A 27,881-nucleotide genomic window follows, 5' to 3' on the forward strand; every position below is an offset into this window, starting at 1 on the left:
AGAAAAGAGGATGTATCACATTGCTCAAACCCATAACCACATACATAGCTATATTCAATAAATAAAGTATAGCATACTGAATGAATCAATTAGTACCATCCATTTCCCAGAACATTTTAATAACAAATGCTAAATTTATATTTCCTAGATTATTAATATTTGGAAGCCCACACATACTAACACAAGTTTCCAAATGCTGATGAAAAGTAATTGTTGTATTACATAAAATTGAACTGGTAACCAGATTTAATTTAAGTAGCTCCAATTTTATCATTCCCAGTATGAGTTTGCACTAAATGAGCTGATGATTCTCCTAACCAAACATCATTAAATAAGGGGAATGGAAGTCTTAATTTCTGGGAAATAAGGTCATGTTGGCCGGATTGGTCAGAATTGTATCAAGGTAGAGGAGTGTATTTTCTCTTTTTAAAAAGAATTATATGGGAATCCAAATACATATATAGCTATAATTCAGACTAAAAGAGAGAGTTTTAGAAACTAGCACAAAATTCTAACCAAGGTTGGGGAAGATGTGGATTGTGCTACTTGATTAATGTCATGGTACTGATACCAAATAGTTATAACCATCATTCACAGGATTCTGTATTTCTAGTCCCAGAATGGAAGGGCTTTCCCTGCTGCTGGGATAGTGGGGTCTTGCCTCGTAGCTGGTCCTGCCATCACACTCAGGCATGCAGGAAACTAGAAGAGACTGTGCAGTTAGAGCCCATCAGAGTCCTGCCAGTTGAGCAGTCTATCACCAGTGGACAATTCTGATAAACCCCTTGTAGAGCTTTACTGTGTCCTCTGGATTGAAGCCCCATTTGAAAGAGACCTCTCAAAACAGGGAGCCATCTTCTGGTTTCTTCAAAACCTGAAAGCTTAATTACTAATTTATGACCTTGTAGGTGATAAAAGCACATTGGTATTTTGTTGGGGGGGGGGGTTAATGAAGCAATGCAATAAGTGCCTTTAATCTTTTTGAGACATGTTTTAAAGATAGGTTTTGAATTCTGAATTGGTTCTAGGGTGGGTTGCTGCCAGCATTACTGCCGGTTTGGCGCACAAAAAAAGTGTGCATTTGCATATAAAAAGGTCTGTGCATGTGCAAAATGTTAAAAAATGGGGGGGGGGGGGAAATCTGCAAAGAAAGTTGTTTTGCACGTGCACAGAGCCAAAAATCAAGATGGCGCTACCGTAGGACAACCGGTTCAGGGGCGTGGCAGGCCTAGGTCACAGCCTGTTCCAGCAACCCAGGCTGCCAAGTTACTACCGGTTCTCCCGAACCAGTCCAAACCGGTAGGAACCCACTTCTGCATTGGCTGCTATGAAGAACTGGACTGTCAATCATCTATAACCAGAAAGCAAACTTGTCAGGGAAAGAGACAAATTTATAGACTATTATATTGTTTACAAAAATGAGGAACTCATAATTTCTTTATCCTAGAATGTTAAATTTAACCTGATACCTGCAGATTTCATTGTCAGGCCTTTAATCTGATATCTGCAATCTGCATCTTATGTATTCAAATGAGGAACTCATAATTTCTTTATCCTAGAATGTTAAATTTAACCTGATACCTGCAGATTACAGTGTACAGGAATAAATGTAAAAACCATATAAACAGTCATATATATAGCTAAAAATCAAATTAAACAACCCCTGTACGAATTTATAAAAATTAAAAACAGACCCTAAAACCAATCCTAAAAATTTAGAGATAAAACTGAGGTGGGAAAGGTGGAATTAGGCCAAGCCAGCTAGCTGGAATAGGTGGGTTTTAAGTTTCTGACAGAAGGAGCGGAGATCCATAGTCATTCTAATGTCGGGGGGAAGGTCATTCCAGAGGGTCGGGCCCATCACAGAGAAGGCCCTTCCCCTAGGCGTCGCCCGCTGGCCCAGCCTAGTGGATGGCACCCGGAGGAGTCCCTCTCTGTGTGAGCGAATCGGCCGAAGGGATGTATGGGACAGGATACGATCCCGCAAATAACTAGGTCCTGTGCCATGGAGCGCCTTAAAGATGGGCACATATATGTCCTAATGTTTGGACTTTCTTGCTTTTTTTATTGTTCACTTTTTAGAAACAATTTTAGCCTAATAGGTTGCTCTGAAGGAAATGTATACATGTTTTTGTGCCATTCTGGCTGGAGGTATTACATAATGTTACTGGAAGAAGGCAATGCCAAATCACTTATGAAAACTTGCTAGGAAAATTGCAGGGGCTCATCTAGATAGACGCCAGGAGCTAAACTGAATTGAAGATTCACTCTAGCTATTTTCTCCCCCTCCCTCATTTAAAACTAAAAGGCAAGCTGGGGGGGGGGGATTTGCATACCAAAATGCTAAAATGGTTATCAGTTCAAATGATGTCAAAATATGCTAACCAAGACCTGAAAGACCCAGCTTTAAAAAAACATCCTGCTGTGTTACCTATTTTGATTTACTTTGAATTTCTAGTACAGTATTGGAATCTAATGCACCAATTGAAATCTAATGCACAAAATGTACTTAGAATTACCAATTTCTTCTGGGGGAAAAAATTGGAATAGGAACTGTCACAGTCCATTCATCATGAGCCTTTCCCTCCCCTCCTTCCCCACCTTGTCCTTGTGCACAGCAGCCCACCAGAGCTCAATAAAAGATCTGTTTTTGCTACCTGCTTTTGAGACCTGGCTGCATTTAGCTTGCCTGTTGCAAGTAGTGAAATGATCTTGTCTCTGCAGCCTTTTTCAACAGAAGCCTCTTGGGGCTTTACTTTGCTAGATCTGCCCATTCTGCCTGCTTAGGGCTTAGCTTTGGCAGCAACCATTTTCTGGGAGGAATGTCCCATGGTTTTTTTGTGCCCAAATATATCTTGAAGGTTGAGCTCCTTTTCCCAGGCTGGAATACCCTTGTGCCGAATATAGCGGGCTTTCCTAACTTCACCATAAGACTTGAGGAAATCAGGCCTGTTGTACATAGTTCTGAGGCGTCCATCAGCAGCATATGCCTCAGGATCCATGATCAGCCTCTCATGATCAAGAGAAGATCTTCGATTCTCAGGGAGACTCATGGGTTTGGTGATGGTCATGGTACCTTTGGCTTGAGAATCCCTTGGCTCTTCTTTCATTGAGTCTTTTCCTTGTTCTTCTATGATATCAGTCTGGTCCACAGACTCTGCTGAAATATTTAACTGTTTAGCCATGGAGTCTTTAAGGCTGCTCATATCTCTGTCATCAGCAACATTTGGGTCTTTGGCCTCCAAGGGTGGCAAATGTCCCTTTCTCTTTCCTTCACAACCGGAGACATCTCCACTGAACTTCCATGGATGGATGGGAGAATGCTTTGTCCATTCAACATCTCCAGTCTTAGGCAATGTTTTTCTTTGAGATCTAGAAAAGGAGAAGAGAAATGCTATTCTTCTTTCATTAGGATTCTTTTCACAAGTAATCAATGGATTGTAGTCTCTAATGTAAGCATGGAAAACTCACATATCTAATCCATCCTACTGGAGATCATTATCTTGCCTTGCACTGTTTCTCTTCAGGAGAGAAAAGAGAATTAATAGGAAACAAATCCTTTTCTCACCTGCATGTCTTTAAAATAGTTCCTGTTAATATCACTGGTGATAAAGGAATGTAGCCCACTGCTTCTCACCTCCAACTTTCTTCTCGTCACAGGTAGTCCTTGGCTTACAACCACTATTTATTTATTTGCAAAATTTATTCCCCATCCATCTTACCATAGGGTAATTCTGGGTAGATTACAAACATAATTACAATTGGGAGTAGAATTTCCATTGTAAGGCAATGCAATTGCACAATTAGGTTAGCTCATTCATGACAATTGTAAGAGGCTTTTCTCTCTGTAACCTCTCCCTCCACCATGTTTTCTGGTGGCTTATTCCAATTTTTTCTTCTCTTAGTAGAAATACTGTTAGATATTCACTCTAGCTACCAGAGTTTCCACTCTGGTCCTCTGTTCCGGCGGGAACAGAGGTTTAATCCTATTGGCTAAGAGGTCTAACAGCTCCCTATAAAAGGGCTGCTGTCAGACCAAGCAATTGCTGGATTGTACATACTTGTCATGCTATAATAAAGAGCTGTTGTTACGTTAAGCCTGTGTCTGTCCTCTCATTACCCAATCTAACACTGGCAACGAAGGTGGGATTGAGAGGCAGATAGGTGAAGAAATGAACAGCGAGACATACAGCAAGTAGATCCAGCCCGGAGCTTCGGCGCGGCATCAAGCTACCATTTTGAGTGGCAAAATCGAATCGCCTCAAAACAAGAATGGCCATGCATGCCCCGCCAACTCCATATGACCCGGTGGCCGAACACTGGGAATTGTACATGTTACGGTTCGAATGCTTCCTCGAGGCAAACAACGTCATGGACGTCCCAGACACCTGACAAAAGAACCTCTTTTGGGGTACTGTGGCAGAGAGGTCTTTGAAACCGCAAAAGACTTATCGGAGCCAACTCTGCTCCAAGCGGTTCCCTGGGCGGCGTTGCAGCAGACCCTGAAGACCCACTATGCCCCCAAACCATTGAGGCACGTTCGCCGCCACAAATTCAACATTAGAAATCAGAGGGAAGGCGAATCCATCAACCAGTACGTGGTGGCACTGAGAAAGGCGGCGATGTATTGCGAATTCCATGACCTGGACGACTTAATACTAGACCGCATAATCTGTGTCGTGCGGGACATTAATCTCCAGAGACGTCTGCTTGCCAGATCAAACATGTCTCTGCAGATCGCACTTGATGAGGCCAGAGTGTCCAAATCCACAGACAAGTCCACGGAAGCCTTGCAGCGTCAACATAACATGCCACAAACCGCGCAGAAGCAAACACGCATCCATCACGAGGCCACAGAACAAGAACCCTCCGACAGCGAAGATGACAGCTACTGCATGCGCAGTAGCCACACAAAGCCGGCGTGAAAATTCAATTCGCGTTTGCCGCCTTGCACTAGCTGAGGAGGAGACCATGCCTGGTCTACCTGTCGTTTCCGAGACGCAACGTGCCAGTGTTGCGATAAGAAGGGGCACATTGCCAAGGTGTGCTGGAGCGAATTCCCTGCCACAGCTTGGCAGCCAAAAACCACTCCAAACCGCCAACAGAGGGCCAACCCAGGGGCCTGGCAAAAACCACAAGGGCACCCAGAGAGAGAACCAAAAGTTACCTATCAAACCACGATAGGGCAAGTCTGCACTAGGCGGCCAAAAAAGCTAAAGGTCACGGTCCTCATTGAGGGCGCTCCCTGTGAGCTTGAAATTGACACAGGATCGTCTTTATCATCTCCTGGTCGACCCTGAAGCAAGCCATCCCGAGCCTGAAAAAACAGCACCTTCACACCCCAGACATCAGCCTGCGCGACTACCAGGGGAACTAAGTCCCCATCGTGGGCCAAGGCACTTTCCAAGTACGCTTCAAGGAGTTCTGCGCCAAGCTTCCTGTGACTGTGGCCAAAGCACCCCTGCAGAGCCTCCTGGGGCTCGATTGGTTTGAAGCCCTAGGGTTAGAGGTGACCGGAGTCAACTCCGTGAAAGACGACGGTGCCGAGGCCATCTTTAAGGAGTTTGAGGACGTTTTCAGTCCCGGCCTTGGTAAGTATGTGGGGACGCCAATCTCTTTTAACTTGGACTCCAACATAGCGCCTATCAGGCTTAAACCCAGGAAAGTACCTTTCGCTCTCCGCCCTAAAATCGATAGGGAAATTGACAAACTCGTGAGCCAGGGAATCCTAGAGCCAGTCGATCATGCACGCTGGGAGACCCCTATAGTGACCCCGGTCAAGCCCGATGGGTCAGTGCGCATCTATAAATGCACAATTAACAACGGACTACAACAAAGCGCATGCCCTGTACCCATTGTACAGCACTTACTACATTCACTAGGCCCAGGAATTCTTTTTGCCAAATTGGACATGGAGCAGGCATACCAGCAGTTGCCTGTAGATAGTGCCACAGCAGAGGCTCAAACTATCATGACGCACAGGGGTGTATTCAAATGCCACCGGCTGCAATTTGGAGTTAGTATCGCCCCTGGATTGTTCCAAAGCGTCATGGAATGGCTTTTGTAGGGGATACCAGGAGTCGTCCCCTATTTTGACGACATCTTGGTATCGGTTGCAAACGAGGCGCAACTTTTGAAACAGGTAAGAATGGTTTTGACCAGAATTCGCAAAAAAGGCCTCCAGCTCAAAAAAGAAAAATGCAAAATTAATGTACCAAGGGTTGAATTCCTAGGGTACATGATAGATGGCTCTGGGATTCACCCAACATCACAAAAATAAAAGCCATTCAGGAAGCCCCCACACCCTGCACTCAAGCCAAGCTGCAGGCGTTCCTCGGGCTCCTTAATTTCTACAGCGCCTTTCTCAAACAGAAAGCAACCATCGCTGAACCGTTACATTGCCTCCTGGCCAAGAACGCCAAGTGGTCCTGGAGCCGAGCCGAGGCCTCCGCATTCACCGCGGTCAAACGCCTTCTGACTGCTGACTCCCTGCTGTTCCAGTACAGCCAGACCCTGCCGTTGGTGCTAACCTGCGACGCATCCCCTTTCGGTGTTGGCGCTGTTGTTAGCCACCGCATGCCAAATGGCACAGAAGCCCCCATTGCCTTTTACTCAAGAACCTTATCTTCCGTGGAAAGAAACTACAGCCAAATGGACCGAGAGGTTTTGGCTGCAGTAGTGGGGGTTAAAAGGTTCCACGAGTACCTTTATGGTCGGGATTTCAAGCTTGTGATGGACCACAAGCCTTTGTTGGGGCTACTGGCTGGGACTGCCCTACCCCGGTGTCGCTGTCACCTTGCATGACACAACAAGACTGTGTTCCTGGCTGCTTACTCCTACAAACTGATCCACCACCCTGGTTCCACATTGGGACATGCAGACGCGTTGAGTCGCTGTCCCCTACCTCAGCTGCTCACTGACCCCACTCCCGAGACACCGGTGCTACTTATTGACTGCCTGGACACTGGACCTGTCTTGTCCAATGACGTTGCCCGTCATTCTGCGAAGGACTCCATCATCAAGCAAAACTTGAACTGGGTGTGGAGGGGGTGGCCCAAGGGGCCTGTTGGGGCCGATTTTAAAATGTTTTTTACGAAACGTGATGAGTTGTCGGTAATCAAAGGCTGTTTACTGTGGGGGGACCGGGTGGTTGTTCCAAACAAACTGCGCAAGGCAGTATTGGAAGCGTTACATGTGGGGCATCCTGAAATTGTCAGGATGAAGTCTTTGGCTAGGAGCTATGTATGGTGGCCTAACATGGACAGGGAGATAGAAGAATGGCTGGCTACCTGCACTCCGTGCCAGGAATCCAGACCAGCTCCCCCAGAGGCGCCCGCTAAGGAGTGGGAGCACCCTCAAGCACCCTGGTCTAGGGTGCACATTGACTTTGCTGGCCCCGTTCATGGCCAAATGTTCCTTGTAGTTGTGGACGCATACTCGAAGTGGTTAGAGGTAGCCCTGATGACCTCCACCACGGCAGAGGCGGTTATCAAGGTGCTACGGAGACTTTTCTCCATCCACAGCCTGCCCGACATCCTGGTCTCTGACAATGGGCCCCAATTCACGGCCATGCAATTCGAGACTTACTTAGCAAATCAGGGAATCAGGCATGCCCTGGTCGCGCCATTCCATCCGGCTTCCAATGGTCAGGCAGAGAGAATGGTGCAATCCGCAAAAGAGGCCCTTGCTAGGATGGGCCCGGGTGATTGGCAAACACGGGTTGATCACTATTTGTTAATCCAACATATCATGCCAAGTGCAACTACCAGGAGAAGCCCCTCAGAGCTTCTCATGGGTCGCCGGCTTAGATCCCACTTAGACCGGCTACACCCAAACTACTCTGCCGCATCGCCCCCTGACTCCACAAACAAAATTCGAAACTTTAGCATAGGGGACTCAGTATATGCCCACAACTACGCCCGGAGAACTCTGTGGATCCCTGCCACGGTGACAGGCATCACCGGGCCTCGCTCTTATCTGCTAGAGCTAGAGGATGGTAGAAATTGGAGGAGGCATATTGACCAACTTCAAGGTCGCCTCTCCCACTCCAATCTCAGAACACCAGACAAAACTCCTGAACAAATCAGCCAAAGCTCTACCCAAAAGGAGCAAACGCTCACTCCTTCTACAGCCAGCTCAAACCTGAGGGTACCGGGAAACTTACCTGAATTTGTTGCCGGCCTGTGTCTGCCCTCTCATTACCCGATCTAACAAATACTACTGAAAAAACTGAAGAGTCACACAATAGCTGTTGATCAGGAATACCAGGGGCTCACTAAATTCAATACGGCCTGGTCCTTCTGAAACCTGGACCACTTGCATCTTAGTTTCTTACTGTTACACTGACAGCTTATCATCCCTGGGGGATCTCATTTTTCCCTTTCAATTTAAAGCTACAAGGCCCACGGCAGCCAACTACTGTAATAAGAAAATGGAACTTGCTGATGTAGACAGCCAAAGCTCCTATACAACTGAGCAACTTCAAATGAGACAATTTTTTTTACCGTAATCCTGTATAATGGAAGTCACCAGAATTCTGTGCCACCAGAGAAGGAGGTAGAGGAAATGTTGCTTTAAAGTGAATATGTCCAGGGCCCAATGAGAATTTCTGCTTGGAGCAGCCTAAGAAAGGGGAAAAGAAATAATTGCTATCCAGTTTAATTCTCTAAAGGCAAACTAGACAATAATAAGAGAACACATGAACTGTCTGAGAGTGTTGATTTTTCTCCTGCGTTATTTCCAGTGAAAAGCCATCAAGGAGTGCCAATTTGAGAATAGAGGAAGGGCCTCTTAAATCTGTCCACGTTCATGTTTATTGTTCAACAGTCTTGTATCCTTCTCAAAGGAGAATTTCTGTTTTCTCTTTTCCTCAGCTGGAACAGCGCATCATGCATTTATTGAGGTTAATTTGAGCCCATTATAATGGCTTTTAAGGTGCAACAAGACTTTTTTTCTGAGTAAGATCATTTTTTTAAATTGATATATTCCTTGAACTGTGTGATGAGCAGAAGATCAACACAATCTTCAGAAGGGAAGCTTGATTTTCCATCAGCAGATCAGCTAAGAGAGAGCAAGTATGAAGTAAGCTACTTAACTGGGCTCTGGAACTGGCTAGATATTTGGAATATCTTTAATCTCTTTGAAGTCTAAAATGGATGTGGCAAAAGGAGAACAGAAAGACATGGAGAGTTCTATAGCATATGCTCTTCTTCTGTATCATGCAGAGGTGGATTGCTCCCTGTTTGGATTGGATCGTGCAAACCAGTAGTAGCGGCGGTGGGAGGCTCCGCCCACCCACCCTGGACACTTCTGCTATGAGCAGAAGAATCTTGCGAGTATGAAAGTGCGCCCGAACTGGTAGTAAAACAATTGGCAACCCACCACTGGTATAATGGTAAAACTATATCTACTAATTAACTGCAATGTGGCTACAAACATATTCTTTGTAAACTTAGACTAGCTCAAAGGGCACATTGCTGGACAGTACTTTCCAGAGGTCAAACAATGCAAATCATCCTCTCTGTTTATTAAGATAATCCAAAGAGATTTTCCCCAAATTACTGCAGGATGTTTTACAGCAAACTGAGGTTGTAACTTCTCTTTACCTGCTCCAGGAATGCACGCCAGGTTGAATTCTTGATCAGCTCTTAAAGATTCAAATTAAAGCAGGATTTTACTTGTTGATCTTTCTATTTTTGATCTTAGCATATATGAAGTCATCTTATTATTATTCTCATATTATTTATTGTTCTCATACAGTAATGAGTGGTATAACAAGAAATAAAATAATCACTATAGTGAATCAGAGCCTCAACCTTCTATAATTCAACAAGTAAAACATAGCCACCAGTCAGTTGAAGCAAATATATAATAATAGAAGATATACATAATCACAATGACTTGTCTAATCCTCTTAAATCACCTTTAACTCATCCTACATTGTGTTTTTACTCTTCCAGTTGCTCATTATATGTTAATTATTCACACGTAACACTTGCTTATACTGTACGACATTTGACATTTTCATATCCTTTTGTTCCAATTGGATAATATTCCTGCAATTTTTCGCACTTTTTAAAATTATATCTTTTATGGACTTAGAATAACTTACTGTGTATTTTACCAAGTACTTTCAGATGATTTAAATTAAAACCAGTGGTCTTATCACAGATTGTTGGGAGTGTTTATATTTCTCTATTAGATGAACTGTTTCTTCTGGCTATCTAATTGCTTTTTCACTATTGCTATTCCATAATAAGGTATCTTATTATATCTTAGGACTTGAGTTAAGTTTCCACAGATATTCTTGCAAAGGCCCTTAACAATAGACTTAAAAACTTTAAAAATATGAAATTTCATATCTGAAATATTTTTATTGTGTTATTTGTGCCTTCAAGTCAATTTTTTGATTCCTGGAGACCACCTGAACTAGTCCCTGCAGATTTCTTGGCAAGGTTTTTCAGAAATGGTTCGCCATTGCCATTGCCTTTTCACTGGTGCTGAAGAAAACTGATTGGTCCAAAGTCACCCAGCTAGCTTTTGGGATTAGAACTCACAATCTCCTAGTTTTTAAGCCTGATGCCCTAATCTGGCACCAAACTGGCTCCTAGAAAAATTAGCAAACTTAAACATCTTTGTTTAAATTGGCATTCAAATTATATGTAACTAGTAAACCCTAAATGTATTTGATTAGGGCAAGTATATTGGTATAGGTGGAATTTTCTTCCCAAGCTGAATTACACGATTTCTAACCATGGACAACTTTGGCAACATTTCTCAACTCCTGCAAATCAATTCTACTCTGTTGTTTCTAAGCAACTAGAAAATAGAGATTTCATGTCAAAATGTTGGGTGAAAAGAGGCAAAGGCACTCTCACCTTTCTGTAACCTTAGAAGTTCCTGCTGGAGTCGCTGCTGTTCCCTGCTCATGGTGTTCAGATAGTAGAGCCGGGCTTCTTCTAAGCTGCGCAGCCCCAGGGTAAGCCTGGCCTCTGCCCTCTTGACATCACGTCTCTTTGCCTCCCAGTGCCTTGAAGCTCCTCCCTCTGCCATGCTTATTTGAAAAGGCTGCAGAAAAACCTATCGATGTTTATCCTAAAAAGAAAGAAGAAACACCTGTAATTGACCATCCTGGGGACTTCACTTCCAGTCACTCTTTACCTTGGGATAATGTTATCCTGAAATAGAAAAATGTATTATTTAACCCTCTTTCCAAACATTTTTCTGACCTGTGGCACTAGAACATTTCTGTCTATCAACTTTCAAATCTTCCAGAATAATAATAATAATAATAATAATAATAATAATAATAATAATAATAATAATAATAATTTTAATTTGTTAGCCGCTCCCTCTCCACAAAGGACTCAGGGCGGCGTACAATAAAACATATAAAAACATAAAAACATATGTGCAAACACATAAACATCCAAATACACACATATACAGAGACATACATGCACGGAGGAGGTAACAATTACATCACATTAAGAATATTAAAAAATCAACCATTAAAATACCCCTTAATAATAACACAATTTAAAATTTAAAAGGACTGTCAGGAGGAATAAGAAAAACTACAGTTGAGCCAGGCCAGATAATTGAAAAAGGTGGGTCTTAAGCTTTAGACGGAAGGAGCGGAGATCGGAAGTAATCCTGATGTCACGGGGGAGGTCATTCCACAGGGCTGGGCCCATCACAGAGAAGGCTCTGCTCCTGGGTGTCGCCCCCCGACGACACCCAGAAGTAAGACTCCATGTCAGGGTCAACAGTGAGTTGGCATTGCTAGTTGGCTAATTTTCTACAGGAAAGCAATTGTCAGACGCTGCCATCCCCCTATGACAGTTGCTCGTAGTTTTGTCTGCATGAATGGAAAGCTTCTTCTGTAGCTCATTCAGATTCACTTTGAAGAAAAGTGGGAGCAAAATATAACCCTGTCTTCCTTCTCTTTAGCTGTTCTCAAAGTGCCCCTCAAGACCCTCTCAGGGGTCCACAGAATCAAAATCATTTGCCAACCTACCTTGAAAAATAAAAATATTAAAATCCCACCAAACATCAAATCATGAGAAGTGACAGTAGTAAGTCAATTTTTATTTTTAATTATGGTAAATACAGATAAATATAACTCATGCAAAGAAAACCACTTCTGGGGTCTTCCATAATTTTTAAAAGTGGGAAGGTGTTCTGAGAGAGAAAAAATAAAGAAATGCTACTCTAGAAGATATATGCCTTTCCAAATGTCATAGGATACAGGATGCAAAAACTGCAGCTTTGTATTTTCCTCCAATGTAAGCAAAATTTGAATCTGAGGGATAGAGGCTTTATTATTATTATTTATTTAAATTCTTTAAACAATTAACACATTTTAAATGAAGTAATTTTAGAGTCTAGGACTTCATGGCCCAGAATACACTCACTCTACTGCATCACAGAAAGGCTAAGATTTATCTATGTCAGCAGACTCAAGACTTGAGTGGCATCCCATCCCAAGGAATGGCATCCCACCTTTTTCTAGGTTTTTTGTTTATATGCACTTATCTGTATGTGTGTATATGCTACAGCTTCTAATATACATATAATATAGACCTCATTTGAGCACAGTCCCCTTGTGCATGTGGTGAAACTGACTTTAACCAAAGATCAACTCAGTAAATTCCCTTCTGAGTTAATAGATTTACAAATCTGCTTGTAGTAAAATTGACTTTAGCCAAAGATTTGAAAAGAAAATAAGGAAATAACCTTGGGGTAATGGAACTCAGAATAGAGAACAGGTTTCTGTTATGTTAATGGGATTGAGTTGCTATGTGTTAATACATTCTGTTAATTCAGTTGTGTAATCTTCAAAGACAAACATTTGTGTTGACTTGCCACCTTTAAAGCTCAAATGAATCTATTATGCAAGTGCTGTCTTAAATTATTTATTTCTATGTCCTCTCTCCAACTTATGAGAGCAGCAACAAGGAACTTGAAGGGTGCTTTTCAAACTATGCAAGTATTGTCCTGAAGTCCCTCCCACCCCTAGATGTACCATGTTTGTTAAGAGAGTAAAACGGAGAAGGGATAGGGTGGAATGCAGAGAGCTCTAGGATTCTGGCACATGTAGCAAAGGCATCAGAAACATGATCAGAGTGTTTCAGGCCAGTAAATCGGAACTCATTTGTCTGTGTTAGAATTAGAAGGACACAATCTCAGGTTTGGATGGTACGTTTTTTTAACTGCATGACAAGGTTAATGTAGACTTAAAAATCATTATGTTAGAAATGCCATACTATGAATAAGGAATAGATACAGACCAGCTGTGCCCAGAAATGACTTTACTGATTTCAGCCCAAACATTTTACAAACTTTTGCTAAGACTTAAAATGGAGGAAGAACAAGTTAAAGATGATAAAATGGGCTAAAAATTTGGTTATAGTGTTCAGATGGACCAATGAGAGAAAATGTGGTTAAAGGACTAAAATTCACATTATTACAATTTAAGAAAGAACTCTTACAAAATGATGTACTATGCCAGAGAAATTATCCAAGGTGTACAAAGGTATTCTAATCAGTGTTGAAAATGTGGAATTAGTCATTTCATGTCAAGTGGTCTGATTTCAGAAAAGTGCTTTAAAAAAATCATACTGTAGAAGGCTGTGGTATGGGGTCAAACAAATGACTATATCTCCACAAGTATTGCATCGGCACACATAATACTTTACCAATGTTCATTGGGGACATGTGTGCATGATCACACAAAATTTCATCAAAATCTGTGTCGAGCAGGGACCCCCAGACCACTTGACATGGAATGACTATTTTACCACGCATGGTAGACTTGAGGGAAAAAAAGGGGGGGGAAGTGACCCATGCATAATAATGATACAAAGAATTTTAAAAACCACTATTCAGGTGAGCCCAGAACTTTCTTTACTGAAATTTATTGATAATAACCAAGCAGAAAAGACCTATGGAAGATTGGTTTTGAAATGATAACTTCAGTGAGACTATTGAACAAAAATGGAAAAATATTCAAATATCCATTCTATCAGTAGTACATCACTGCCTCAAATGCACACAGGAAGAATACTGACAAACAGCAATAGCACTTACAGTTGTAGAATTCTTGCTGAAGTGAAGAATGCTCTTTTGCACAAGATGAATGTGGAGCTGGGTGAGATTATAATCCTAGCATGATCCAAAGGGACAAGAAAGGCTGCCATTAGCCTGTCTCCTGTCCCCTTCGGAAAAAGAGCAAACGGAGGAAGTGCCAGCAGCAAGGAAAGCAAAAGCAAAATCTTTCAGCAGCTCTGGCTGCCCAGACAGCAAGTGAAATCAGTGCATTCTCAGCCTTTCATGAAAATCCCTTTGTAGCTATTGTTGCTTGTTGCCTGGAAGGCAGAGATTATGGAACTTCAGCTGCTGCTTGTGACTCAGATGAGCAGCCCAGAAGAAAGAAGTCTTTAGACAGAACACAATTAGAAAATGTGCCAATGTCACAGTTCTCTCCCTCCCTCCCTCCCTCCCTCCCTCCCTCCCTCCCTCCCTCTTTCTTTCACACACACAATTAAGTCAATCCTGTCAAAAGTTTCTCTCCATACAATGCAATTGAAATCTATACATTTGCTGAGAAATCATTATGAAAAGTGGGTTTTCTTCCTTTCCCCTCCCTTCCTTCTTCCCATTAGAACCATCCTCATTTCTTCCAGAAACTCAGAAAAGGCTCACAAAGCAGCCTGTCAAATGCTGTCTTACTGAGAACAGACTTGTCGAGTGTGCCAGTTTCTCAGGGAAAAACTTCGCAAACACCAAATAAACTCTCTTATGGTACAGTAGCAAAACTTTAGACTGTTAAAAATCAATACACATAACAACAAATGGCAAAGAAAGTGGAGACCTTTTCTTAAACCCTAAGATTCTACTCTCTAGAGCAGGGGTGTCCAAACTTGGCAACTTTAAGACTTGTGGACTTCAACTCCCAGAATTCCCCAGCCAGCTCTGCTGGCTGGGGAATTCTGGGAGTTGAAGTCCACAAGTCTTAAAATTGCCAAGTTTGGACACCCCTGCTCTAGAGCCTTAGTTAGTTTCAGAGTTGGGAAATTTGTTTCAGGCTGAGGGCTGCACTCATGTTTTAATGTCTGGCCAGAGGCACACTCCAAAAATATGTGGGGAAGGCCATATATATGATTTCACTTGAACGATATCTAAGTTAGTTCACATGATTGCTTTCCAAGCCTATATTTAAACATGTCCCCTATTTCTTATGTTATACTCTAGTAATGTAGTAACAATGTGTTGGGGAGATCATCCAAGGCTTTCAGGGGCAGTTTTGTATTAGGTAATCTTTCTCTACAATCTTTAGTTTCTGCATGCAAAAAAACCCAAGAAGGGGACTTAAAGAGCCACTGGACAACTTCTTTTCAATCTTTGTGGAGTTTATCTGATATGTATAATCAAGCAAAAGACAAATATGAACAGTGCCACAAAGGCTGTTGTTGTGTCAAAATCCTAGCAACAAGAAACCAAGAGATTTGTTGGCTCTCGGGCTGTGTGTCTGTGTTTCCCCCTGAGCATATGTTGCACCTCTTGAGTACGCCTAGAAAAGCGTCCCAAAGCCCCCAGCCATACAACAGAATGAAATATTGGTTTTGGATGGCATCATTGGTCAGGGAAGAATACCAGATATTCTGAATGGTGCAGCATGCTTTTTCCCCAGTGTTGGCTGTAGCCAAGGGTGATATTAGTATGGTTCAGATAGCAACATATTGATGAAGAAGACTAAACACTTCTGAATGAATATTGTTAACAGTATGAGTACTTTAGAAGCATGGAAGGACGCTAGCTCTGTAAATACCCCTTCAGCATGCAGAAAATCCTATTACAGGTCCTGGCAACTCTAAAAAAAGGCCAGGAAAGGATCCAAACTGAAACAGGTAGCTATTGTAGAAATAGAAAGGATATGGGTTTCTACAGCCTCAATTCTTACCTTCCTAGCTTCTAGGGAGTGCTAGAAATAGTGGAAATGTTGAGAAGAGATAATAATATGAACATGCAACATGTTTGTGTACTCTGGAACAATGCCAGCCTTCTCCACCCCATGTCCACTGTATTACCTGTCACGATGTTAAAAAGTTTGCTAGGCCTGAACTGCCTAAACTGACATTCAAGAGTTAAACTAAGAAAGCTTTATTGCGCAGGTCATAAAACAAAATGTTATCTGAAAGTGATTTATTGCGCACGCGTTACACATTCCAAAAAAATTTTTTCTTTGTTCGGCTGCCAGCTTGGCAGACGTAGCTTTCATTATCAAAATGTAACCATTAGTTATTTCTGTTTCATTTACTTTTTATTTTATTATTAAAGTTTGTTTATTAATTAGAATACTTTTAAAGACTTTTATTTTTCTCAATATCTCAAAAGATATGCGGAAGGGAATCAGCCACGGTCCATTGATCTCAGATTTCCCCAGGGCATTTTTTTTCCCTGACAACTTGGTAGCAGAGGATGGTTGTAGCTGAGATGGCTACAATTTATGGCTGTATTTTCCCTTCATGCTATCTAAAGATAACCGACTAAGGCTAATTAGCCATGTCAAAGAAGAGAAAGAAAAGAAAAAAACACGGACATGGAAAGCGCTCGAAAGAATCCATTCCCTCAGACACAGAGGAGCAAGATTCTTCAGGTGCCGAGCCAGATGTGGGGGAAGGAGCTACAGAAGGCAAGATCTACGGACTGAGGTCAGTAAACCTTCCTCATTATCAAGATACAATTAACGAACGGCAAAAGTCTAAACGGCAACTGCCGGCAGAGAAAAAATCCTCCCACGCAGAAAGCAAAGTTTATGAAATCTCCCCAGATGATGAGCAAGAAATGCAAAGCTATCTTGATCAAATAAAGCTGTTTGAAAAATATACTAGGGAGGTGAGAGAGTGCTTTAACGAAATAAAGCGAAGTAGGAGGAGCTCCCCCACTCCCAAAATGTCTGAGGACGCCATCTTGTCTTCAAAACAACAGCCTAAGACACACCCCACAGAGTTCATTGGTCAATCAGAACAAAGAGACATGTACACGTCACCGAGGTCACGTGGTCCCTTTGAGCCCATTGAACTTCCGCATACGTATAGAAAGGTGAGGCAGCCAAAAAGTGAAGCTGCACTGCCATCTGCTGGCGGAGAAAAATTATTACAGCAAAAGATGATGCAGTTTCATCAAAGCTCTAGAGATTTACCTATGAGTTTTACAGAAGCCCAAACTTTGCCCTCAAAGGATAAGTCTTCAACACCCCCTGGCGGTGCTGAATCCTCCCTAGATGGAAAAGGGCAAAGCCAAAGGCGAATTCGAGGAAGTCAATTTGATGTTGCCACGCAAAGGCCAATGATGCAACCCCAGCATCCCCTGGTTCAACAACCAGATTTGCAACCAGAGCAACAAATTGTTCCTCAGCAGGTATTCACAGTCACCCCCTTGACTGGTGAGTCCAAATTAAAGGAGTCAGGAGAGAATTATAAAGCCTGGGTCAGTGAAATTGTGCTCTTGCTTCGAAGAGAAGGCACATATTCCATGGTTTTTAATCCTCCCCGTCAACCCTGGACACCTGCGATAAGAGACCTCGAAAACAGAGCAATCACGACTTTACTCATGTCAATGGAAATTGAGATCCAAGGTATCTTTCCACCTGATGCAACTGCCCAAGAAATATGGGCTATTTTGGAAGATTGCTACAGGCCCGTTTCAATTGAATCCTCATGTTTGCTCATGTCTGAGTTCCATGGTTCGAAGTTGAAACCTGGTGAACGAATTGGTGGACATTTGACCAAACTGAAAAGAATGAGAAGTGAATTGAGACAAAATGGCCATGTAATCGATGATATCCAAATGATTAGCATCATCATTAACTCATTGAATTATGAATGGAAAGATGCTGTTGCAAAGATTAACTACGTGCCTATTGCTCAACGCACAGTTAACCACGTTTGCAGACTTTTAGTGGAAGACGAAGCTATCAGGTTAGCTACACCACATCTGCAACGGCCTCCAGCGTTAAAGGCTCCAGCCAGACGTCCCTTCCGAGGAAGAGGCTACGCTCCAAGGATGCCAAAATGCTACACCTGCAACCGTGTGGGACATGACACCCGGGATTGTCCCCAATGAGTTCCAGCTCCCGTCACGTACCAGCCCAGAGGAACAGATTCCAGAGGCAGAGGTAGAGGCGGAAGACAAGGCCGTCGTGGTCCAAGGCGTGATTCACAAGCTCCACTTGTGACACTGGCCATAACCAACGTTCCACAACCTGATCCAAAGTTCGACAGACGTCTTTTGTGGACTTTAGACAGTGGAGCAGCTGTGCACGTTACCCACAGAAGGGAACTTTTCACAGAGATGGGCGAACCAGAGCCCGAGTATCGAGAACTGTATTCCTTCACCAACCACACTTGCAAGGTTATGGGAAAAGGAACTGTTTACATTGAAGAACTCGATACACACATCCCTGATGTTTATTACATACCTTCAGCAACCAGTAATTTGCTTAGTCAAAGTCACTTGTCTAGAGATTTAAAGTTCCAGGTTCACCACCTCGAAAAAGCAAGTTACTTAGTTAAAGATGGAGATATTGTTGCTGAAACTATGCTGATTGGTGGTGTTTATTACTTAAAGCCAAAGCCTAAAGGGCAAGCACAGGCAAGTATGCAAACTCCAAAAAGGCACAACGTGAACCCAGAGAGAGTTGTCCCAGAGAGAGAAAACGTTACTGTGCCAAAGGCTCCTAAAGCCAACAAACAAAGAAAACAGAAACAGATTGCTCAGAGCAAGCCTGAGGGTCCTCATGAAACTGTAAATGTTGAGAATTCACTAACTGGTAAACTTTTGCATTCCAGGTGTATTCACAAGTGGCACAGAAGATTGGGGCATGCCAGTTTCCGTGTTCTTAGAAAGATGCCGGAGTTCGCAAAAGGTTTGGATCTAAAGGGGTGTAAGGTGTTTTTGGATTGTGCGTTTTGCAAAAAGGCTAAATCCAAGGCGGCTGCAATTCCCAAACACGCTACACGCCGGTCAACACGCATTTTTGATTTGGTACACACTGACATAGTGGGTCCTTTCCCACCAACACTTGGTGGCAGAAAGAATTTTTTAACAATTGTAGATAATCATTCTAGATATGGATTTGTATATCCTATGAGAGAGAAATCTGAGACCTTTCAGATCTTTAAAGACTTTGCAGCGTTTGTTTCTACACAATACCAAGTTCGCATCGCCAGAATCCAGAGTGACCGTGGTGCAGAATTCATGTCTCAGCGTTTCCAGGACTGGATGCGTAAGAATGGAATTCTTCATCAGACATCTGCTCCATATACACCGGCTCATAACGGAGTCGTAGAAAGAAGACAAGGGGTTCTACAAACCATGATGCATTGTCTTCTAGAAGATGCCAATCTCAGTAACGCATACTGGGGTGAAGCAATCAAGTATGCAAATTACATTGTCAACCGTAAGGGGTGTCACGATGTTAAAAAGTTTGCTAGGCCTGAACTGCCTAAACTGACATTCAAGAGTTAAACTAAGAAAGCTTTATTGCGCAGGTCATAAAACAAAATGTTATCTGAAAGTGATTTATTGCGCACGCGTTACACATTCCAAAAAAATTTTTTCTTTGTTCGGCTGCCAGCTTGGCAGACGTAGCTTTCATTATCAAAATGTAACCATTAGTTATTTCTGTTTCATTTACTTTTTATTTTATTATTAAAGTTTGTTTATTAATTAGAATACTTTTAAAGACTTTTATTTTTCTCAATATCTCAAAAGATATGCGGAAGGGAATCAGCCACGGTCCATTGATCTCAGATTTCCCCAGGGCATTTTTTTTCCCCTGACATTACCAACACTTGACAATGAACTATTAAATTACAGAAGTGCAATGTTTGGGTTTTAAACAAAATGCAGTAGGAATCTGAAGAAGACCCCCAGCACTGACATATCTTCTGCACTGATTTTCCAAATTAGGTCTGATTCCTCCCCAGTTCTGGTTCCATAGTCTGAATTCACGGGCCGAATAAGTCAGAAAAGATTACATCAAATTGTTTCTTCTTATGGAAGTATTGGGCAACCCTTGTGTGGCTGCGAGGCACAGCCAACATTTTGTAAAAGCATCAAATTCATAGGGTTATGTGCATTGCAGGAAAGGAATAGCTTGAGAAAAAAAATAGGTAGATGAACTGTAATATGCCTTCTCTGAGGTTTTATGTCGCAGTTTTCATCTATTTATTTTAAAATAAATAAATAAACTAGAGGCTTTCACAAAGAGACAAATGGACAACCATTTGCCTGAAATGGCATAGTGCCATGATGGACAACCTATGCATGTGGAGCCATATTTGGTGGCACACCAGCCATCTGCTCCGGCGCACATGCGTGCACCAGCCAGCTGGTTTTTTGCCCTTCCATAGGGCCGGCGGAGGCCGCTTTTGCCCTCCTCAGGCTTCAGGAAAGCATCCGGAGCCTGGGGGGGGGGTCACACATGCATGCGCAGATGGGCGGGGAGGATTGAGTGGCCACGGGTGCACGTGCAATAGCACACACGCGCAATTTTGGCATGCCGTAAGAAAAAGGTCCGCCATCACTGGTATAGTGTCTCCTGCTTGAGCAGGGAGTTGGTCTAGAAGATCCCATCCAACTCTATTGTTCTAAATAGTAGGCAGGTTCCAACAGTTTTCAGCAATCATAATCACAATAAGCTCTTAACGGCTAAAAAAAGGAGAGGCAGTGGGTGCCTGTGGTCCTGGGACTATAGGTTGCTTCCCCTGACACTGTGGGAGGCCACATTAGCGGAGGGTATGATTTTTCCATTATCACTACTGAAGCAAGAGACACACTGTCACTTCTGCAACAACATTTTTCAAAAGATTGTTTTCAGAAGTAGAATTCTCCAAATAGCAAGAAAGATGAAGTTCCTACCTTTCCAGGCTTTGATGTTCTATTTTCAGTATTATATTTAAGTAAGACAAGCAGGATAAAAAGAAATGCATCTGCTAGAAGGCTAGTTCCAGGAGGAGCAATGAAAGATTACTGCCGTCAATGCAGAACGTGGAAGACTTTTGATCGTTTCCTCAGTCTATAGGAATAAAATGGTGCTCTATATCTACCACAAGGTGTCACTGTATTCCCACCTAAATTTTTAGGAGTTAAGCCTGGGAGCCAAGTCAGGAAGAGAACCTCTCAAGAGACGCCTCAGACTTATTTCCACATTGGAAATCTGAACATCTTGTGCCTTTGATTAAGGCACCTTTAAATAGTGAGAACAGAACTGTAATTTGCCTTTGTAGCTATGAGCATAGATTTTTTCTGCACTTCTCAAACAAAATAACTGTGTCAAATATGTTAGAAAATGTTAGTGTACAAAAGATACACGTTTGTTCATTTACAAGATGGAACTAGTGTTTCAGGAGACTTTTTAAATATGCTTTTATATGTTCAGAAAGTGTTATTGGTAACAATGTGCCTGAACAAATAGTAACTGAGTTAAATAAAATCCGTACTGGCATTTGTCATGTTGATCCATGACCATAGTAAGGAATAAATTAAAATGTGTGTTCCCAAATTAGATATTCCTATTTTTTTTCTTTTCCTTCTACCTCCTCCTTCTTCTTTTTTTTTTACTTCCTAATTGTTTATTTTTTGGTCTTTTCTGTTGCATATTATTTGCTTCTCCATTATGTCATAGAATACTAGGGATGACATGGAAAAAATACCAACCCAGAAAGGTAATGAAAACAAAATCAAATTGTTTATAATTTTGCCAATTAAAAGGAAAAATAGAAATTAGTCCATATTGAAAACAATTTCTAGAAAAAAATCATACATGATTTTAGGTAACACTGAGTAAATATTTTTAAACCAAAAAATTATTAAATGTGACAGAAGATCTAGTGCATTTTTAAAGTGAAAAACAGAAATAGCCACAGAATGGCTAAGACAGCAGAGAGAGATTTCCACACCAACCTGTTTCCTCAGTCTGTAATGATAGTTATTACTTGCCTTCCATATGTACTTGCTGCATTTGTGATCTGAAATTCCATGTAGGCTATGTTTTTCTCTTTCATTTCATTCATTAATTTATCTACTTTCTTTATTCCAAGTTGCAATCTTTCCTATGTCATCATTGTTAAAGCTTGGCTTGTAGTTATTAACTTCTGCTTCAATAGAGGAGGAGGAGGAGGAGGAGGAGGAGGAGGAGGAGGAGGAGGAGGAGGAGGAGGAGGAGGAGGAGGAGGAGGAGGAGGAGGAGGAAGAAGAAGAAGAAGAAGAAGAAGAAGAAGAAGAAGAAGAAGAAGAAGAAGAAGAAGAAGAAGAAGAAGAAGAAGAAGAAGAAGACCTTCTTTCTACTTAAAATGTAATAGGCAGGTAGGGAAGGAAGAATTATATCAACAAGGAGTTTACACCTATAACATGCATGTTTCTTTTATTTTTTTCTTTTGAAAAAAGTCTTTTAGAGTTTGTTGAATAACTTCAGGAAAACTTATTTCAACAACATAGCTCTCATTGGGATATCTTTTTATTGCATTAGGCATGCCCCTGCTGTTGCTGACACATGGAAAACCCCTCTCACTTAATAACCTGCATGTCTTGGGGTTACAGTGACAACCAGGACTGCCATGATTGTCATTGATAAGTGGTGCAATCATGCACTATCGCACTTTAAAATTGCATTGCTTAGTGATGGCAATCTTGATACCAATTGCTGTCATAAAACGAGGGCTACCTATAGTGTTATTTTGGCATAATAAGGGCAGAGTAACTTATTTAACTTTTTCATTTAATTTAATGAATTTAGTGGGAACATTTCCAAAAAAAAAACCCCACAGACTTTTCTGTATCCTTCAGGTACAGCAATCAGTGAGATGGTATATTGTTTGCCACTGTACTCTATTGCCCAGCCAGGAATGCTGCTACTTTTTTTGCTCTGCTTTTCTTCTTATTATCCAACTTGCTCCCTAGTTTCAAGATCTGAAGTAAAGGAAAAGGCTATTCCCTTCTGCTATTTGAAATCATAAAAAAGGAGTGGAGGCTTAAAGTGATGGAAGAGCATACTTCAAGAATCAGTCCACTACTAGACAAAGGTCCTTGTCCTCTGCATCCAACCATATGCTAGCATTTTCTCTTAATAATAATGATTTGATAGCAGTTAAATTGGGCACATTTTTGTCACTATGCCATAACTGTAACCCAAGATCAAATTTATCATTCTTACTTGGTGTCCAGCAGCTCTCAGATCCCATCCTCTCTTAAACCTCTGTTGGTTCCTAAGCTCAGGTACCAGGTCTAAGGTAAGCAGACTTCCCCCAGTCAAGGGAGACAAGGGCAGAATGTTTGCAGTGCATTTCCTTAAGGGAGTGCTAAGTGTGGCTGAAAAGTCATTAGTACTGCAATCTGAAATAAACGTTCCAGAAAAATAGTCCCAATCTTAGTTTCTGATTCAGTGATGCTGATGCCCTCTGGTGTGGCTGAGAGCCCCCCCCCCTTTTTTTTTTTTGCTCAGGATCTTAGACTACATTTGCAAACATACAATTAAAGAAAATCAGATGGTTATGGCAGTAGATTTAGCACCTGTAAGGTTCAAAGTGCCTATAGAAAGTTGTCAAATTTCATGAGATATTTGGAATGCTATTGTTACTGGCCATCTGCCAGCAGCCCAAGGCACTTTCCACTCTCTTGCAATTCAAGTTCTCAATATCAATTATTTTCTCCTTCATGGATATTATCTCAGTATGAATGCTATTCTGACTGAAGCATGGAATCTGGAGTTTAATCTATAACTGACAACCTCAGCTTCTCGTTTGTTTGCTTTTTTGGAGAATTAAAAAAAAGATCTTCTACAGCTTTGCACTATGGTTTGCCTTTGCTTCTTTCTTACAACTAAGAGAAAGTGACTAGTCCAAGGTTTGCATGTTGGCTTTGTCCTTAAGGTGGAACTAAAGCTCAGCCTCCCAGTTTCTAACTTGATGCCTTAACCTCTAGACCAAACCAGAACTCCTATTTTTATTTTATTTATTTGTTCAGTTTCTATAGCCACCTAACTCAACTAGGTGACTCTGGGTCAGAGGTGGTTGCTGCCGGTTCAAGCCAGATCGGGCAAACCAGTAGTAGCGGTGGTGGGAAGCTCCACTCACCTGCCCAGACACTTGCGCGAGCACACGCATATCAATGAGCAAAACAGTAGTATAAATGATAGAAAACCACCACTGCTCTGAGAGGCTAATTTATATAGTTAGTTCCAAAATCTTATAGTAAAATTTCAATATTCTAAACTTGCCTGTACCCTTCATTTATAACTAACTTGGCAAAAATGTATTTCATTTTTTGCCATTTATTTCAAATTCTTTAAATACCTATACATGGTTAATTTTCCTTTTGTTCAGAAATGAAAATAGACTCATTCTGTTCATTAAGCCTCATGGGGATGTAGAACAAAACACCTGCAAACAAACCTGATGAATACCTTGACACTGATCTCTCAATGACAGGAGAATGCAACCATTATGTATCTTGAACTAGACATACAGGTGCGTTTTTAAGACTCTTCCCTATTTTCTCCCTTCACCTTGATTTTTATCCTTTGTTGATTTTTATGTACTGTACTGGTTTTCTAATACTTTTTTATTATTTTGCAAAAGGCAAGGGAATGTGATGTTGGGAGCAGTGGAAACGCGATTCTTGTGGAGTAATTGGCTATGAAGCTTTTGGGTGAAAAAAGTTTCATTTGAGATCTAAATTAAGACACACATCTATGGTGAAGGAGTGGGATGATTAATTATATCTAAGAAGCTGCTGAGAAGTAATTTACTATTTTAGAGCTGATGGGAAGGGAACCTGTAATTTACTACTGTACTCAGTTGTAAAAGCTGTATTTAGCCAGTGGGCAAAATACATGATGGAATTTCCACTCTCTCAGCAAAATCATCTACCTCAAATCTCCCAATGAATGCATGGGCTAATCTCTGGGAAAATAAATATAGTTACCAAAGGAGTGTCATTCCCAGTTTGGTGTTTAGACAAATAATGCAGCCAAAGAGGACTGAAATGAAATATCCAGCTGCCCCTGATATGTACGCTAGAATTCTACTGTATCTGTATAAAACAGACACACATCTGAACTATATTGTGTTGTTTCTTTGTGTCATATAATATATGTGGGTACACCAATAATTTTGTATTTATTTATTTATTTATTTTGTTATGTTTGTTTATATTAGAGGTGGAGACCCTTTGAGAGCTGTATGCAACGTCATTTCATTTTAATGTATGCTGATTAGTGTACATTCAAAGTGACAATAAAGTTATTCTAAGTCTAAGAAGCCTTCCCACAAACATCACTGAAATATGGTGCTTCATTGGCAAATTAATTTATAAATTTTAGTATAAATCCAAGGCCACAGGATTATATTCAGGCGAATCAAGTCTTCCCTGATATCCCTGATAATATGATATGATATCATATTCAGTAGAAGAAAAGGAGTCACACTGTGTCACTGTAACAAGTTATCCAGATACCAAATTACACAAAAAGTGTTATCAATGCCTCCCCCCCCCAACCAACAACCACTGGGCATTATGCTATGATGTAAACCTTGCTCAGGAACAGCTAGGGCAGTGCTTCTCAATTATTTTCTGTCATGCCCCCCCTAGGAAGAAGAAAACATTTCGCGCCCCCCGCGCGACTGTAAATAGTATCATTTGTCTATAAAATTGTTATAAGTACACCTCTGCATAACACTGTATCCTTATTAACGTATAAGAGAATAAAAAAAGAAAGAAATGTGGATCAATTTACAACAAAAAATAGCTTTATTAACTGTAGCAGAAAAGATTTAAAGGAGCACAGGATTTAAAGGAACACAATGTTAAAAAAAAACTTTAACCTGCAAAACAAAAATATATAAAATAATTTGAGCTGAGCCCCCCTTTACGGAGCCTCGCGCCCCCCCTGGGGGGCCCGCCCCACTATTTGAGAAGCACTGAGCTAGGGAGAGATTTTCAGATTTTCTTATAAGTCTTTTGAATGTTCCAAGGAAATAATGTCTTCTGGAATATGCTATCCACATATTGAAATTGTAGTGATCATGTATTCAACACAATCATTTGCAATTTGTCTCTCTGGGACAAGAGGCGTGCAAAAGGCCCTAAAACTCCAGTGTCTCAAGCAGAAACCATTCTATCTATCCATATTGATCAGATATCTGCTAAACCTCGGTGGCATGAAAGAGCTGTAGTAAACAGTTTATATAATATCCCTATCCTATCCCCAAACCCATCGGGTTTATATAATATCCCCACCCTATCCCAACCCATCCTGAGTTTCCTTCTGCTTACCTTCAATTTGTCATATTGTACAAACACAAACAGTATTGACATCTTTTTTTAATGGCTATCAATCAAACCACAAACTTTTTCCTGCTATTTTTACAACTTCCATCCAAGAGCCATTCTGTCACTAAGCAATTATCTTCTTAGATAGATGATTTCCCCTCCCCACTTCTGTTCGATCCTCAGAGATTGCCTGAACAAATCTTTGCAGTTTTCCTGGCAAGGTTTTTCTGAAGTGGTTTGTTCTTGCCTCCTTCCTAGGATTGAGAAAGTGATTGACTTTGTACTTAAGACAGGACGAGAACTTAGGGTTTCTCAGTTTCTAGCCTGATGCCTTAACCACTACACCAGACTGGCTCTCTGTTAGATGATTCCTGCAATCAAAGCTACATGTCTATATGAAATGAGATTAGGGTATGACAAATTTCATTTAATGCAGGTTCAAAGGCACAAGCCCAACCACTCCATCTGCTCTGTATGACAACTAGTGTTCTAACATAGCAGTACAGGAGAAACTGCATGTGGTCAGAGCAATAGTTTTCTTTCACTGCTGCTTCTTTACAGCTTGTATTTAAGACATGCCACTCATGGTGGCACAAATAGCAAACTGTCATCTAGATTAGTAGTCATTGATCATGTGATCCTTGATTGTGGCCTTCCTCCTCTCAAAATCATATACATTGATGGTAATCTGATAAAGGTTATCACTACAGTTTACCTTGTTCACTTTAACATATGATGACAATTAGAAATGTTTGACCTTCACTTCATCAAAGTTGTCGGCAGACTATTAATCAAATGTAACAATCAGTTGTCCCAGAGGTGGAGGAGCCCTTTGCTATTTTGCCCAAAGAGCTCAACAGATAATTAGAACTGCAGAAAAAAACAATTGCTGCCAACCTGCCTTCCACTGCACACCAGAACAACTAGACACAAGGACAGTTTTTCCCCGAATGCCATCACTCTGCTAAACAACTAATTCCCACAACACTGTCAAATTATTTACTAAGACTGTTAGATATTAACACAGGCTACTGTGGTTTCCACTCCAGTCCTCTGTTTAGGCGGGAACAGAGGTTCAATCTGATTGGTTAAGAGGTCTGACAGCTCCCTATAAAAGGAGAGCTGTCAGACCTAACTGCTGCTGGATTGTACAGACTTGACTGTTGTAATAAAGAGCTGTTGTTGCGTTAAACCTGAGTCTGCCTTCTCATTGCCCTATCTAACACTGGTGACGAAGGTGGGATCAAGAGGCAGATAAGGCGAAGAATGAGCAACAAGTCAATCCAGCAAGTGAATCCAGCCTGGAGCATCGGCGTGGCATCGAGCAGCCATTTTAAGTGGCAAATTCAAATCGCTTCAAGGCAAAATGGCCATGCACGCCCCGCCAACTCCGTACGACTCAGTGGCCGAACACTGGAATCCTACATGCTGAGGTTCGAATGCTTCCTTGAGGCAAACAACCTCATGGGGGTTCCAGACTCCCGCAAAAAAAACCTCTTCCTGGGCTACTGCGGCCAAGAGGTCTTTGAAACGGCAAAAGACCT

At 41.6% G+C, this 27,881-nt stretch overlaps 1 protein-coding gene across 2 annotated transcripts; it reads right to left on the bottom strand.

Moving 5' to 3' along the window:
* Positions 1-1,924: 1,924 nt before the first annotated feature.
* On the bottom strand, positions 1,925-21,045 carry CCDC190 (coiled-coil domain containing 190). 2 transcript variants are annotated; one of them, XM_081948248.1, is made up of 4 exons: positions 20,929-21,045; positions 10,878-11,094; positions 8,505-8,622; positions 1,925-3,372 (listed from the first exon to the last, which is right to left on the bottom strand). In XM_081948248.1, the coding sequence occupies exons 2-4, from the start codon at positions 11,050-11,052 to the stop codon at positions 2,784-2,786; spliced, it is 882 nt and encodes a 293-aa protein (XP_081804374.1). In that variant the 5' UTR covers positions 11,053-11,094; positions 20,929-21,045; the 3' UTR covers positions 1,925-2,783. The 2 variants fall into 2 exon arrangements, with proteins under 2 accessions (XP_081804374.1, XP_081804373.1); XM_081948247.1 differs by lacking the exon at positions 20,929-21,045 and adding an exon at positions 14,092-14,231.
* Between the last annotated feature and the right edge of the window lie 6,836 nt (positions 21,046-27,881).

Source organism: Natrix helvetica (genome assembly GCF_964273705.1).
Source record: "Natrix helvetica genome assembly, chromosome: 3".
NCBI classification, from domain to species: Eukaryota; Metazoa; Chordata; class Lepidosauria; order Squamata; family Natricidae; genus Natrix; species Natrix helvetica.